The sequence below is a fragment of the Ptychodera flava genome, chromosome 17, assembly GCF_041260155.1.
Source record: "Ptychodera flava strain L36383 chromosome 17, AS_Pfla_20210202, whole genome shotgun sequence".
Classification (NCBI taxonomy): Eukaryota; Metazoa; Hemichordata; class Enteropneusta; family Ptychoderidae; genus Ptychodera; species Ptychodera flava.
In genome coordinates, this window is record NC_091944.1 from 905,175 (window position 1) to 922,482 (window position 17,308).

The window sequence follows — 17,308 nt, forward strand, 5'->3', positions numbered from 1 at the left end:
AGCTCGCGGCCAAAAGGGGTGAACACCCGGAGTCGTAAACCGCATCACATATCTGTATTTCATTTTTCTAATATCATAGTAACTCACTATATATACATCTCTGCACTATTAGCCATAATGGGCAGTATCAATGTAAACTGTTTTTAGTATTAAGCGCATCACTCATTCAACTGTCATTCACTCATTCATTCATTTAAATATCATTTAAAAGCTAACGCTGTGATAGTATAACTATAAAGACACTCTAAGTCTTATTTCCATTTTCATACCGGCTGTAGTTTGTTCCAGCAAGTTAGGCTGCTCTTTATTGAACGCATCATTCCGACTTTCATAACTTCCACGTGGATCTGTCTGGATTGTAGGATAGTGTCGTCTTTGATAACTTTGTCCAGTTTTGATTACTTTCATCGTCGGACCGATGAGACTCCTATCAAGATTTACAAGAGAGTAAGCATCTTGGGTTTGTTTGCAATTGGCGTACGAACACGATTGAAACTAATTTGGGATAATTGGATTTTCATAGTTTTCAAATTTCTTAAAAGTGTTAGGTGGCCTATAGCTGAATGTTGCAATATTGCAAACTATTCGTAAAAACAAGTATGTAATGTAAAAAGAAAAACAGGTGAGATTACATTTGCAGGTTAAATCGACATTACTTTGCCATACAAATTATCCCAAATTAGTTCCAATCTTGTTTACGGCAATTCATGACTTTCTGCTTGTACGTTACATGGAACAATGAAGACTAAGCCTCTAGTCACTGGCCATTTCTCGGACAAACGCATTACTTTCGCGTTTCCATCTACGCGACAGTCTGCCAAAGTATATTGCTTCAATTTCGCAATCTAAAGTTTATTTGTTTCAAGTAATCCATAATTATAATGATATTCGTAAGCCCGCACATTTGAAGCAAGTCACGAGTCACTGCTGAATATGATTAATCTTGTCTACAACATTGTTAAATACACAATCCACATGTTTTATAAGAATTGAGCAGAGAATTATTCAGTTGAGGAACTTATTGTCGAGTTTACATAATTCTTCTCTGGGTACATCGTGACCACCTATCAATATTGAATTTCTCAAACAATGACCTGACTGTATTATGTAAGACCGGCAGTTATACTGTTACTAGTTCGGCAACTACGTCATATCTGAGCATCATGGTTTTTATTATGTACACCATCTTACCTTGTGTAATTTGTGGCAAGCTGAGCTGTTGTGTGTTGGATGGATCACTTTGAACTTCAGAACTGGATGGAAGCCTTTGACTCTCAGGATTGTGCTGTCTTGGATAATCTTGTCCAGCTTGAATTCCTCTTCCCAATCGATCAGATGAAACTTCTGTAAAAAGTAAATAAATAAATTAAGTTCTATAGTTTCTACGCCATTGGCGGTGGACCAGACGATTTACAATTTTATCTTTGTACATACGACACTGCTCCCAAAAGAATGTAATATATATATCAACGTACAGTCCAAAATGCCAATTCAATTATTTCAAATGCTCCTGAAATACCGTTCAATCATATAGTCTCAACATTTATGATTCTAAGTTTAAACAAGGCAATCGAGAATCCCAAAAATCAAAAACAGACTGAAAATATACTATTTTCCAAAGAAAATGAAAATTCTACAAAAAATTTAATCTATTTGTATTTTTCGTTCAAAGATTAAGATCTTAAACCATTACTCTCTCCATTTTAAGTCAGTTAATAAAACTATCACTTAGATACATTTTGTTCATCAATGATATGCAAACTGAAATGACAGAACATGCGATAATTATGATTTACACTATCTACAGTATCCTACCTTGAGTAATTTGTGGTGACAAGTTAGACTGTCTTGTATTAGGTGAATCAATGTTACTTTCAGAAATCGATGAATTTGTCTGGAGTACAGAAAGTTGTTGTCCTTGATGACCATGCACTGCTTGAATTTCTCTTCCAGTTGGATGTGATGAGATTCCTAATATACAATGATTGTATATACATTTATAGGACTGTACTATCTGAGCATTGAATTTGCTGTTTCATCTTCCTTCAAGGACAGTGCCCAAAATGATGAAATTCGCCATTGATACATGTTCATCTTACAACATTGACATCTTTAGCTACTACAATACTGTTTCTAGTCCAGTCTCGATTTGTAAGATTTTTACCAGGTAATTTAAAGTTTCAAATGAAGAAGGTTATGGGTCCAACCCTTTTGGGAATTCGCAAAGTCGAGAAATGATCATGATGTTTGAATACAATGTTTTACGTCACGTGTAACAGATAATTCTCAACAATAGGGGGACTGAGGTTTTGAACCATCACCAATAAAACCTACATACTTAAAGTATTCCGTCATTTATACAAGTTCATTGACAAACTTGTGCTGTGACTAGAGATTCAACGACGGAATACCTGAATTATATCGTGTACAGTATCGTACCGTATGTAATTTGTGGTGGAAAATTAGTCCTCTGTGCAGCGTACGGAGGATTCTGACTTTCATGATAGGATGGAAACCCTTGTGTTGTAGGGTATCGTAGTCTCTGATCTTGCAAAGCGTGAATACCTCCTTTCGTCGGATTAGATGAGACCCCTGTATGTGTATATCAAAAACAGGCATTAGAACAAGTATGCTTATTTCTCGATGTAAATTTGTAGAATTCTGCTTGACAAACAGACAATAACGCTAATATTTTATTATGATCAGTACGAACAACCATACTCTTTGTACGCCTGTAAATTTACCGTGTCAAATTTCCTTCACCATCAATTACTGTGACTACAATTGCAAATTGCAAATTGTTTTTCATATTACTCAATTCACATTTTAACGCTCTTTGGATGGCAGTGCATCGTCTAGTATCAACTTTCAAGGTGTATATGAAAGTAATGTCATCGTAACAACTAGCATTTCCATAAAAAAATTAATTCAGGGCTGGTCTAATCCTGTGGTGAATTCAAAATTGCGAAGACTGTTTGCTAAGTTTACATTCGAGGTGTCATTCACTGTTTTGGTTTTTCAAAATAAAGCTGATTAAATATCATTTTTTGTGTGAAAAAAGCTTTACTGGTTTTTTTACCAAACAGAAATTAATACCCTGAACACCAGAAACTTTGCACTAATATTTATTCAAAAAAATTCAAAATCGAGTATTGTGACTGATATTGCTAATTGCAATATTGGTATACTAATGATTAGGCACATCACCTCACCTTGTGCAATTTGTGGCTGCTGGTTATACCTTATTGCAATCTCATGTTCATAACTAAATGTTTGACTTGGGGTTGCTGGATAGCGTTGTCTTTGATAATATTGCTCAGCGGAATGCCTCTTCCTGTTGGATCAGATGAGAATCCTTTCATCAATGCATAATAAAGGAGTTTTCAAATCAATCGGCGGACGGCACAATATGACTAATGTAAAGCAGTCATCAACGTCGTTCAAATTACACAAATTACATTTAACAAGTCTTAATTTTTATTGTTCTAAAGCTATGTGATGCTGTTATACTTGACTCTCAATACGAAAGAGAACTTGGGTCCAAGCATGTGGAGAACCCTTATAATTGAAAAACCAATTGTCGAGTTTACACATAAGTTTTCCATATTACTTGCAAGTCATTCATCAACTATCTAATACGACCTCTTTTTGAAGAGTCTGCAGAAACAACATTAGCCATGAAGCTCCTTAATGCAACAATCGTCTATACAATTTTAATGAGTAAACCAGCACTGTGACAAGTGTGGCAAATCGCGATGACGTCATATCTGAATATCATAGGCCTTATGACATCGTTGTGCATTATCTTACCATGTGTCATTTGTTGAGTCAAGTAAGGCTGTCGTACACGTGCATTGAAGGGACAACTCTGACTTTCATAGTTAAATGGAGGTCGGAGGGTTGCAGGATAGTGCTGTCTTTGATAATCTTGCCAAGCTGGGATTTCTGTTCTCCAGGGTTCAGCTGAATCTACTGGCAAAATATATGATAACAGAATGCATTCTAAGTTTTATGCAACTGCATGGCGAACTAGAGGGACGAGCAATTCCTACGAAAAGGCTGACATTTGATTATTTTGCAAAGAAGAAGATAAATATTTCGTAACGATCAACAGTTCAACCTTGGACGCTAACAAGCTAACCCAGATTGAGTTCCTAAGTATACATCGTCAATTACCTTTAAACCTTATTCACCAGGCAGTTTCATGACATTTAATGAAATATTAAATGATAGGACAGCTTAAGTATCATGACTTATGTACTATGTACATTATCTTACCATGAGGCTCTTGTCCCGACTGTTGTGTATTGAAGGAATTACCCAGTAGGCTTTCATAATGCAATGGAGTCATTTGGGTTTCAACTTGTCTGGAGTGATCTGGCCAAGATTGAAGTCCACTTCTGATTGGATTGTGTAAATACTCTTTTAATGTATAAACAACGATTTCAAGTATATCACTGATTTGTTATGATCCTTAATTGCATCTCAAAATGAAACATTGAAGTCGCCCTCCCATTGGAAGAAGACGTAATCAGTCACACAAAACCCACTTATATTGACAGTTGTTGAGGAAAATTCGACATACATAAGAGATGGGTCATTCCATTTTGAAAGAGGAGGTCTGCATATATTTTTTTTTTATTTCCCTTGAAAGCCATTTGCTTTTACTATGGTGAGTACTTCTTGTCACTTTGAGGTCAAATGAATATTTTACAGCTTTTTAATTTATTCACTCCTTACATTGTAATTCAACTGTAATTTATGCAAATTATATTCACCACTGAATGTTGTAACTAGTAACAGCACATCGTAGTATCACTATTTGTATTGACATGCGTACATTATTTTTACCTTGTGTTATTTGTGATGGCAAGTTAGACTGTAGTACATTGAAGGAATCACTCTGATTTTCGTAATTGGATGGAACACTTTGGTATGCTGGATAGTGTAGTCTTTGATAATCTTGCCTTGCAGCAGCTTGACTTCCTGTTTCCATTAGATCAGGTGAAACCGCTGTTGAAAACGTAAAATGGAGGATGTATATTCCTAGCTTGTATCAACTTGTGAATTTAAAAATATGACCAGTGGATTTGTACTTTTATTTTCATGTATAAGACACTGCCGAACGTGATGAAATCAAAAGTCGGCTTTGAAAATGGTAATCCCCAATTCATTGGTGTTCGCGTAAGTATTTGTTAATATTGATTATGAAAGTGATTTTACTTCTTCTTTTCCTTTTAAAGGTGTGTTAATCATTTTTTTGTATAGCGAACTGAGAAATACTATCTTATTAACATATTGTTCTAATGATCTTGTCGACATTTATGACGGCTTTTCAACGTCCGCGCTTATCCCTAAATGATTTGAATTCCAATCATGGTATTAAAATCTATGATTTTCAATACTTAAGAGGATTTAACTTTCGCCAGAGTGTTTCAGACATTTTAAAAAGTAAACAAACGATCAAAAAAGCAAAACGATTCCCTACTGCTTTCTAAACATTGGCTGATTAGTTTCAAGTAGCAATAAAATTATTTTTTGAATAACAAGCCGTATAGGAACGTCAACGCTAACTCCAGTCCCTATATAATACTATCTTTTCTACAGGTGATATCAGCCGATCAGTTCGATGAGTTTCATTAATTGCACTTTGAAGTGACAACATGTCATAACTTACCATGAGTATGTTGTTGTGGAAAGTATGTCTGTCTTGTAGGCATATTGAACGTATCACTCCAACTGTCATAATTTGATGAAATCGTATGGGTTGGAGAATATTGTTGTCTTTGGTAACCTCGCCCAGCTAGAATTTCGCTTCCTGTCAGATCAGGTGAAACCCCTGTCAAATATATACAATAAACACGATTGGAACTAATTTGGGATAATTGGATCTTTATATTTTTCAAATTTCTCAAAAGTTTTAGGTGCCCTATAGCTAAATGTTGCGATATTACAAATTACTCATAGAAACAAGTGTTTAACTTAAAACGAAATGCAGATGAGGTTACATTAAATCGGCACTACTTCACCATCCAATTATCCCAAATTAGTTCCAATCTTCTTAATAAATGACAGGTGCTAAGTCTTCATAAAATTGGCGGATTGCTAGTGATCCAAGAAATCGAAAAAACCAACAAAACATTCTCTTATAGGGTCTATGAACTGCACTTCCTTTTGACGTTCTTGCCGCTTTATTTCTTTCAAAATTTTTGTGGCCAGTTGGTGCTCGAAAGAAATTCGGTCTTTGCGAAAAGGGGGCGCTGTTTCAGTGTGCGACAAGTTTCGAAGAGTTACTCAGGGCTTCACAATTCATACTCACAAACAGAGTTAAAACGACATGGTGATACACAGATCACACAATTTAGTTCTTGAAGTGATCGGACATTGTCGTGGTAATTCGTACGGCAGTGTTGACGTCATATTTTCAGTAACATAACAACAAATAGCCGCCTCTGAAGTCGGTATCGTATAATTCGTTTTTGTCAACAAATTGCAAGGTAGCCAGTGCAAGTATTTGATATTTTCCTGTGCTATATGAGAAAATTTACCTACTGCCATTATGCTACATTTGTAAAAGTCGTCATTTGAATGAGATGTTTTCTTGTGGCAAACAACTTCAGCCAACTAAACTAAGCTTGACTAGATAAATCTACATTTTAATATTTCAGTGGCTTTGAGACATACAATAACCTGACCAATATGGCGGACACAGTTTGCTGAACGACAGATTTAGGTCGAACGACAACACATAAAAACGGCTTTCCAACTTAAAAATTGGCCTTCTATAGAGTGTCCATGAAATAGATATTTCGATTAAGAAGCATTTTAATGTTGAATCATGGAACAGAAAATATTGAATTTTGTCAGATTTTGTTTCATAATGACCGTGACGAGTCAATCAGCAAACGTCCATTTTGAATCAGTTCAAATTTTACGGCTTTTGCATAGGTCTGACAAAGTTACATTCTCATATACATCACGATTACTTGGACAGGAATAGCCTCCCCATTACGTACCGGCATTGGTTTCTCCTGATAATGTGTGATAGTCTCTGTCACGTGTGTCAACTCTCCGTTTCTTGCGCTCAGCTTCTCCTGCATGGCCCTCCGACGACTGACCAGACGCCATGACTGCTCGACTGGAGCAAAAACGGCTGATCAAATATTAACTATTGTCACTCATTCTTCATGTCATAAACTCTTAACCCCGTGACAGAGCACAAAGCTGGCGAAGCACAACAAGCACGGCTATCAATTGGTAACATGTAACAGAATTACAGTTACCGTTTCTATCAAAGTAGCCTTCGATAGCGAAAGAGGCACAGTTAATCTTACGTTAAAGATATCGCAACTGCAACGTTGAATGAGTCAAAACCACTGTATCGGTATCGTGCGTGTGAATATTTCAGAAACTTTCAGAAATTCACTTCAGTATGCGGTTCAGTAGCTGTTGCAAATATCTAAATTGAAGCATCGAACAAATTGTTTTTGGCGATTAAAATGTTTAATCCGCTCATCCATACTTACAGATTCCATAACACATATTCCGTAACCATATTTTACTCATTAAATTTCGCTATGAATGCAAATAAAATTGTACTATTTGCCTTACGAATTTACCCACTGTAAATCTTCATAGAGTATATTTTGAGTTACTTAAACAGTTAAATATCGGTGTGTTGGATAGTAACGAAAGACAGAAATTAAACCAAAAGAAATATGCCTGTGACAGATAGAGTGCAGCGACTTTTCATACGAATCAAGAGGTATAGCTTATTAGAAATGACAATTCATAACTTAAAGAATGTCATGTTGCTGGGATCAAATAGTGTCTTGACCCCTTGACTTGATACGGAATGGCGATTCCATCGCAGAGGCTATATGGTCTCAGTATTTTACAACTCCTTTGACGGTAGAGGCGTTGTGATGGATGCCATCGCAACTCTGAGATAGTTCTGAAGCTTGCATGTGTACAGCAAAAAGTTGATTTATAACTTTGCTCCAAAATATTGTTTGTAATTCTTTTTCTGTGTCAAGAACATCAACTTAAGCAATACACAGTTTTTTCACAGCAACATTTCTTATCAAAGATGACATGGAAAAATTCTAACATATTTTCCAAAATTCCCAGAGAATGCTAAGTTTAGTATGATGGCAATAGTGTACTCGAAGGATGAAAGGCTTACATATTTAGGGTAAAACACCTAAATTTTGTTTTTAATGATAAAAATGAATTTCGCTCATGATCTGTAAACTACTTTCCGAAATTAATATCTAATTTTAAACTTGAGTATTTGTAAAACAACAACAAGGTTTTTATGCATTATCTATCCATCCTCATCCTTAAATGGCAGGGGTTGAAAGATTGACATTCAAAATGTGTTTAAAATCGTGATAAGCACTGTTTTTGAAATGTTGATAACGGGAATGAAAAGAAGCCAGGATATTCGATACTTTGCATAATCTCCACACAGAAATTGAAACGCAGTGGGTCAGCAGTGCGGCTTGGATAATTCGAACCAAGCTAGAGCCTCTCCGAGTCGTTGACAGCACGCCCCCACCATTTAGTGTGGCTACTGCTGAGACTCACAAGTTAGGTTATGATTACCCACACCACTACAATCTCTGTACGGAGTGAAACACCATTTTTATTGTCGACAAGTGGAATTTAATATGCACTAATATGCCCTGGTCAACAATACCTTAACAGTTGCGATTTGTTTACGATTGCAAGGCTAGTATGATGTCGTAAATATGAGAGTGGGTGTATCAAGCAAATGTTCATGTTTTATAGAAGAAAGATAGAGCAAATGTTATCAAGAATTACATTTATTGTTATTTCAATATTTTATAGGATCATAGCAAGTATATCATCAGTCGCCCACATATGTGACACAACTGAAGTTATATAAGTATCACCAATACAATTTAAGTATATATGAATAGCTAGATAAACCCTCACCTTCAACTTTAGCGCCACTGGAGCTGACAAATTCCAAACTCATAACCGCAAATGATACATCTGAGATTTGTTCTCCGTCTCCCCAGGAATTCTCGGGAAACTATTTCATCAGTGACAATATAATTATCATTTCAATGGCGGTAAAGCGTTACATATAGAAGAGAAGTCTGCAGTTATTTACCGCAAAAAATGGATGTATTTGCCATCTGACAGGTTAATAATAAGTTACCCTATTTGATATATACAGTTATTTTCATCGTCTACAAATTAATAACCATATGGCCTCCATTATGTTTATTCACATTACGGGAAAGCTCCATTAACTTAGGAATACCCTACTTCCCTATGAGGATCATTTTCACAGACCTGCCTTTTCTACAATGGCACTACAATGGCACCAGCTGGATAAGATAAATCTAACAATGGAACATTCACACCTTGGGGGATTAAAAGTCTTCTGTTTGTCACCCGAGTTGGTCAGCAAGGACCCGGGTTTCAGGTACCATGCAAGTTAATGCAGTCTTTCCCTAATGATAATTTTGAATTTGATGAAATTTTGAAAGTAATTTCATTCTCGTATCTGAATTTTGCAAAGGTAGATTATGATTTCTTTTCGTTCATGAAAGAGAAAAGTTTAAGGTATTATCCGCCTCGAAAGTTAAATACTTAAATTTTTGCTCAAACTTTCCTCACTAAAACCTTCTACCATTCTCTTATCAAATGAAGAATGAAGAAACAGGGGACTCTGTGCAAAGATTGGTGCAAAAAATTACCTTACATTCATCGATATTAGAAAGTCAAAATGGTCGTCATCCCTATGTTAACTCAACGGGAACAACTGTTTGATTTTAACATCCCAAGATGGTGAAAATTAGTCCGAATATCAGTCCTCGGGACGCTGTATACCTTAAACGACTCCCTGATGAAAGTATAGGCAAACATGATTATAGAAAGTAATTTTCGAGTAACCATATATTTAAGCTTTTAAAATGATTACTGATACCAAATCTGTTAGTGGTAGATGCATGGAGAATAGTTGGCTACATACAGGTCACACTGTACTCTGGTCGTTTGATACACTATACGGATGATTTATAATGATTCAATTTAGAAAAATATACACACACTAGACACTATTGGATTCAAGAGGAATTGAGTAATCATATTTATGAATACTGAGTTATTGTGAGTGTGTTACTGTTAAAAGATCGTGAGAGAACGATCGCTTCATTCAAAGTTCAGTAGTCACTCTTTAGGGTCGTGTGCAAACGAAGCCACATTGGAATTCGCATTGTATTTTCATCAATATGTTCCTAATTAATAAGAACACCAAAGATGGTAGTTTTGTCGTTTTGTAAAGTCAAATGCGATGAGAGATAAAAGTGGCATTTCGAAATTGATATATGGAAAGACAAGCTGGCAGACTGAAAGTATAAATTAAACAGAGTGAGACAGAAGACAGACAGACAGACCGACCGATAATAGGCAAATAGACATACAGGTAGAACGGTATGCAGGTATTTTTATTCTGTAGTCATGTTTTAAAATTGAAAGACTGACATTTATTGATTTGAAGAGATCAGAAGAGAAGGGCAGACAGACTAGAACCTATAACTATGAATGTTATTTTACAAGACCTAAGGATCTATGTCATTTAAAACCAATGTCGATGTCGACTCTACGAATCATTGCCGATATTGACTGAAATGTCTAAAATTATCTAGCTTGACTTGATCAGATACAGACATTCAGAAAAGAGTCCAACCAAGCAAATGACGTCATTATGCCTTGGTACATCTACGCTATCACACCGTACGATGAACTTTACACAGGTAGATCATCGACGCGGGGGAGATCATCGAAGCGAAGCTTAAACGTAAAGGAATTCGTATTTGATGCAATTTTGCTAATTGCTCCATAAAACAAAATATCGGCCCAATATCCAGTAGTTAAAAAAATAAAACTCGGAAGGGTGGCAGTTACCAAGACATAAATAGATTTGTAAATTGATAAGAACGCGACATGTACAGTCTATATTACAAATGTACTTGTTACTTGCAATGTCATAAGCTCATGCAGCAACATTTTACGAAGGCAATACTTTTAAAACGTATTCTAGATCTTTCACAACTTTCAAGCAAGTGATTCTCCATTGGACATTATTCCGGTCATGGAAATGGGAACCATTGTATGCTGATTTGATTTTCGGGCCGGAATGTAGAAAGCGCCACCAGGGTTGTTGGAACTTGTGGCTGTGTTCAAAACTCGGCCATCAACCGACACGGCTGGAATCATGTAGATCTGTAACAGAGACAGATAACGAAGATATATAAAAACAGGAGAATAATATAAAACTGATCGCATAGTGGCATCCTTTCTATAAACTGTTACGTTGCAGCCCATCGTGAAATATCAAATGCCATTTTCAAGGAATCTGCACACTGACACGTTAGATGGTAAAGCAGCGTGCCCCCGACAGCGTGCCATAGTATTTACAGAATGTATTTAAATTATTATTGTCAAATGATTACGATCAATCCTTGATGACTTTGCATAAATATAAAAGCAACGCTCAAAACGTCTTCTTCTTACCGGAGCCCTCTGTGGGTGTTTCGGTATCAGCGGCTGTTGAAGTGCCTTGGCACAGCTGGTAGTCGATGCGATTGCAATAATGAACTCCATCACTGCTAAGGCAGTTACAACGCCATCAACGGCTTTACGTGATTGGATACTGGATGGTATATAGCCATAGTCATCCTGCGTGAAAAAAACATCATCAATTTATTGTTGGAGTATCAAACACATACCCTTTTCTTCATCTTCGCTACTTGATTGGTTGATTTCAGATCACATGACAGATAGTACAGCACAATCTCACTTTGCGAGAAACACTCGACGAAAGATGATTAAACTCTGTGTTTACGACTTCATCAATTTCAAAAATTCACGGCTAGGGCTTAGCAATGCAGTAGATATTCAGTTGCTGTCGGAACTATATATCAACTATTGACTATTCTGCCCCAAAACTTGTAAAACTAGTATTTTTTTCTGACCTCATCTCCGTAAGCTGGCAGATTTTCTTCCTTCATGAAAGCATAGGCTCCATGTACGAACACGATCAATGCCCCAGCAATTGATAGGGCTGACGTCACTAGGTATCCGATCACCTTGATCATGGGAAATAAAGAATAGAATTGGTCAATGTATTCACTGCTTCTCAACAATACAGCAAAACACTGGCGAAAAGAACACAGTTTGACTAGTTTGAATTGCAAAGTTGACGAATCAGATGGCGTAAAAGCCGATCTTTTACATAAGCCTTAGGTCTTTCGTTTCAAGTTGTTCAAAACTAATGCCCACCTGTTAGTCCAGCTACTTTAATTTCAAAATAGCTGTGAGCCTGTACCACGTGGAGCCTGTCATTTCTTTGAATAAGTGTTGTCATTTCCTCAGATAGCAGGCAAAAACAACAACAACAACAACAACAACAACAACAACAACAACAAATTATATTTTAAAGAACTTTTAAATATTTCTATGGAAGCCTACAGAACCAATATCGCGGTCATTTGCAATTTTATGCTGGTTCTTTCTTTGTGTTAAATTCTTCACAGAGTTCGATATTGGCGAGTCTGCATTTATAATTGCTTGACGTAGAGGGCGTAAACATGATGGCTCATTCAGCTCGCCTGACAGCGATAATGCTACAGAATTTGTTGACTATTTCGAAAACATGAAAACGATATAAACCTGACCTTCAAAAGCAATTTCGAGGACAAGAAAATGTAAAATAATCAAGACAAAATTAATATTTAACGACAATGTCAGTTGTAGAGGCTTTGTTGAAGTTCAGAATTGCCAAGCAGATGTACATTCTACCGATTGCAACAAGCATATCATTGATCGATATAGGTACTTACGATGCATTGGTCCTTTTTCTGCGTGGCTACGATTCCTATAACTCCGGTTGCCATAAACTAAAAAAATAATAATACGAAAATAAAATTGTAAGAAAACGATTCCATCGTACCACCTTGTTCCGAAAAAAGCAAGATAAAAATCTTAAGTGGATTTTATCTTACTGTCGGTGTTTCATAAGATGATTTCAGCACAAAATATTGGATGGCATATAGCTATGACTCACATAGACCGTGAAATTGTTGCTTCTTGGTTTCATTTCAATCTTATCAACATTGTGACAAATTATCATCAGAACAACTTCCCATGTAAACAATTTTTAATCGAAGATTAAGGTATTCGGGTAAATTTAAAGTACCGCTGCTCCTTTGAATTGTGTATTTTAATGTTTCTTTGTAAGTGTTGTCAATATTCGAAGTAAATATAAGAGTTGCAATCCTGATCAACATAACAAAGGGCGGGAAAATTCGAAATAAATATCACTGGTTTAACATTTCTAATTGTCTTTACTTTTCTTTTGAGCAAAAATGTGTACTGAATTTATCTCAGTGTTTGGTGTGGTAACATAGACAGTCTCTAATGTCTTCGAGTTTCATGAAAATTGCCATATCAAGTGCTATTGCAATTATTCGTATGGGATAAATCATGGAAAGGTGAAAATGCAAAAGTCATGTACAGCCATGATAAAGTAGTAAGTTGACAAGTTCGGGCACTCTGAGCTCATTAAAGTGATTTACATTAACTTTGTTGGCACTACTCGCAAATTTTCAAATTATACTGAATAAATCAGAGTAACAACGATAGTGTCACTTCGTCTGATGAATGCTTTTCTCGCTTATTATGGCTGAGTAGAGCATTGTTTGTTCGAAAAATTACAGTTTTTTAGTTTGTTTTTATCACTCTAGTCGTTTGCAGAATCGTCCGTAGAGAGTTTCTGTACGATTACTAGATTAGTTCAGATCAAAAAGTATGAAATATTCTGTGATCTCGGTTTTTATCTACCAGAGCAGTAAACAAAGGATCCAGACACACTAGCTAACCAGAGTTGTTGACGCACTTTGGTAAAAATGACGTCATCAAATATGCCAACGTGAGTGACTAATGATATGAGGCTACACAATAACACTATTAGTATTTGTCTGTGTAACGATCTGTGCAGGACTTATGCCTTCTAATCGTTGGATAACTTAAAGTGTGAGACATTGATGTTCAGTTCATCATAGTGTGCGTTTTTTAACTGTAATACTTTCAGTTATGATGGTTTGTCTTATCCTTTTTTCGGTCAAATACACTTGCTACCCTGAATCTGTGTCTATTCATAGACGATTGCATTCAAGTACCTTGGCGTTTAATATATTTTACCGTTTTCTGGTATTTTTCTCATATCTTTGGAGTGCAACATTCTAATAACTGATCATTTCTTAATATTGTCTTGCTGAAGAGTTGTTGTTTAAAATGGAACAAAATGTAAGGAAAGCACAGTCGTGAGTTGCTGTCTGTGTCAGCCTTCAACGGTTTAACTGTCTGATCTAATTGGCTGTATTTGACTGACCTCCATATCACAACACAAAATACACGACCCATACGATTTGTTTGATAATTATAACATTGATGTTAAAATTCGAACACAACAATAAAGAGATATCGAGACTGTGCAGACATTAATGTGTACTTATTTAGATATGTAGGTGTACTTACGAAGGCCCCACACCAGGCTGGAGTGCCGTAGTAAAACAGCTGACAACCGAGGAATATTGAAACAATGCCGAGTCCGAACAAAGACGCACCCAGTAAAATATGTCCAATACCATATCCCAATGACGAGGACTCTTTCATGTTAACCTTGAGAGGTTTCGGCCGCTTTTTAGTTTTTGGCATTTCGAATTCTGGTTCGATTTGAATTTCACATCGTTGCTCCTCAGGTGCCTCGTCCACAGGTGTTATCAAAGGTGCGTCATCTGTATGCTGTGCTGCCATTTTGAATTCTACCGACGAGCAACAAGTGTAACCTTGATATCAGTGTCCCTTGAAAATCTTCCACCAAATGCCTCGCAGATAAGGATGCAGTGTGTTCAGATCTACACGCGTCTTGAAATTGCTCAATCGTCGCTTTGGAAGTCTGATTTTGTTTCTGCGAGCAACTGAAATTGGAGGCCAAAGCTGAGCAAGAGAGCTACGTAATCACGGTACTTAATTCCATATAAGGACGTGATAGGTACGGTCATCCAATAAAAACAGACAGGTTAGCTTGTTTGGTTAATGATCAACCAATAATTTATCAATAAATAACGTCAGTAGCCTTGACATAAGGACGTTCGATCACTTTGTGTTTGTCAATACAGCATTTCATGTACGATTGAAACGGGTTTAATGTTACAACGGTTTTGTTTGTTTTCTGTTGTAAATTGCAAAAACTTCTCAACCCATTGCTCATTCATAACCCACCAATAGTTTGATTGATTGATTCTGAACTCTGTGACTTTGTCAATCCTTGATGCACAGGTAGGCCAATATCCCAGTCATATCGCTGCGAACAGCGTCCTCAACGGCCATATTCCTATCCCTCGGGTTCGTCTGAGGTCGTTGTACTCTTATCGACGATGTCACTCTCGTAAACGGTTCAGATTGTAATAACACGCAGAACAAACTATAACATAGAGCCTTCGCGAACCCTTTCTTTCAAAAAGCGTAAAATTGTCTTCTATATTATGTGGACAGTGTTGGGATGAGTTTATCACAAGCGCGATTTGAACTGGGTAGTTTTACATGTACTGATCTAGTTGTAGCCATTCTCATCCTAGAATCCCGGCGGTGGCAGTCCCCGGGTTGGTGGGTACCCATGCTTGTTACCCAAGTTTGAAAAGTACCCCCTTTCCTAGAATATTTCTGAGAAAAACACCCCCTATTTGTGGCAAATCTGGGAGAAATTAGCTGTAAAAAACATACCCTTATTTTCGAAATCTAGGAGGTTAGTATGTTGACTTCCAGGGTTGACCCTGGAGGTTGACTTTGTATACATGTACATACATCACAAATGTTTGTCCTCACCTGATTTTAGTCACATTCATACACAATCATCTTCCTTATCCTATAGGGGGGATGGACCCTAAGTGATGGGCATGTATACGTCATATGTACATACAAACGTACGGTACTGTTTTTCATTTTCTTTGTGAGTGAGACTAGACCAGATTTAGTGTCCTAGGGAGATTATGAAAGGACTACCCCTAATCTCGGAGGTTACTCTGAAAAAGTACCCCTTTTTCTCGATTTCACGGACCTAGAATCTCCGAGATGACTGAAGAAAAACACCCCCTTTTCCGTGAATTTGGTAACGCGCATGGGTACCCACCAACCCGGGGACTGCCACCACCGGGCCTAGAATACTCTACAACAATGGACAAAAGAGGGGAAGACCCAACACCCTTCCACGATACGTTATTCTTCCGTAGGAACAGAGTAGAGTTTCCACAGTGTAGACTATAAACAATTTCCTTCGGCATACATAGATCACAACATATCCAATCGATAACATTTAAGATTCTACGTGACCTGCAAACTTCCTGATTTGAAAGTTCACAACTCTTCTGACTCTACTTCGATCAAACAGATTATAAAATAGTTCCGAGCGTTTTATTTCGTTAAGTGACACAGGACCTCCACATACATGTGAAGATGAACTGAAAACAATTTTCAGAAATGAAATCATTTCCAAAATTTTGGTGGCATTCAGACATTGATCTTGTGCCTTACCTAATCTATCTCATATTTTCTAAATTCTATCCCAGAATGTAAATATGAATAAATAATTTATAAGTAAGTATGGAAATGAATACATGGAAATCTAGGTATCATCAGTGAAACAATTCACGTCGGGAATCATCATGACGTGACTTCTGTGGTAAACACTTGAAGGAACTGAAACCATTTAATTCGTCATGAATTCATTGAACAGTGCGAGGCTGTTGTTACCTCTTGAACACACTTAGTATTTTACAAAATCATTGTATTAAACCAAACAAACCCGCTGAAATGCTTTGATTGGTGTTGTGACAGACTTACTACCCGGGCTAGCATTTTATTTTCAGAAAAATGTGCGCAATGCAATTGAAGGTACAATGATTGGGGTAGTTGTGATAGTTCCAAATATGTATGGTAAATCATTAAAATGCATGTACGATTAATATATTCCATACTTAATCATTACCTGCAAGTCGATAAACCACCAAGGATGAGACTATAATGTACATAAGCGTACAGGCTGGAATGATAACCTATTTTAAGAACCTACAGAGAGAGAAAAAAAATCACTTTTTATCGCTAATCCTTCCCTTTCGCTCGAGGGGACTCTCTGTGCGCCCCGGGGTGGGGTGAGAGCGCCCTCAAACGACGGATCTTTCATTCTACCAAGAAACCAGTCACCTGTTAC

At 36.8% G+C, this 17,308-nt stretch overlaps 2 protein-coding genes across 2 annotated transcripts; both read right to left on the reverse strand.

Moving 5' to 3' along the window:
* Positions 1-4,246: 4,246 nt before the first annotated feature.
* On the reverse strand, positions 4,247-7,128 carry LOC139116572 (uncharacterized). The gene is made up of 4 exons (XM_070679168.1): positions 7,017-7,128; positions 5,678-5,839; positions 4,852-5,013; positions 4,247-4,422 (listed from the first exon to the last, which is right to left on the reverse strand). The coding sequence occupies exons 1-4, from the start codon at positions 7,126-7,128 to the stop codon at positions 4,247-4,249; spliced, it is 612 nt and encodes a 203-aa protein (XP_070535269.1).
* Positions 7,129-10,463: 3,335 nt separating this feature from the next.
* On the reverse strand, positions 10,464-15,089 carry LOC139115096 (uncharacterized). The gene is made up of 5 exons (XM_070676988.1): positions 14,578-15,089; positions 12,882-12,938; positions 12,015-12,128; positions 11,554-11,718; positions 10,464-11,262 (listed from the first exon to the last, which is right to left on the reverse strand). The coding sequence occupies exons 1-5, from the start codon at positions 14,854-14,856 to the stop codon at positions 11,095-11,097; spliced, it is 783 nt and encodes a 260-aa protein (XP_070533089.1). The 5' UTR covers positions 14,857-15,089; the 3' UTR covers positions 10,464-11,094.
* Positions 15,090-17,308: the final 2,219 nt, after the last annotated feature.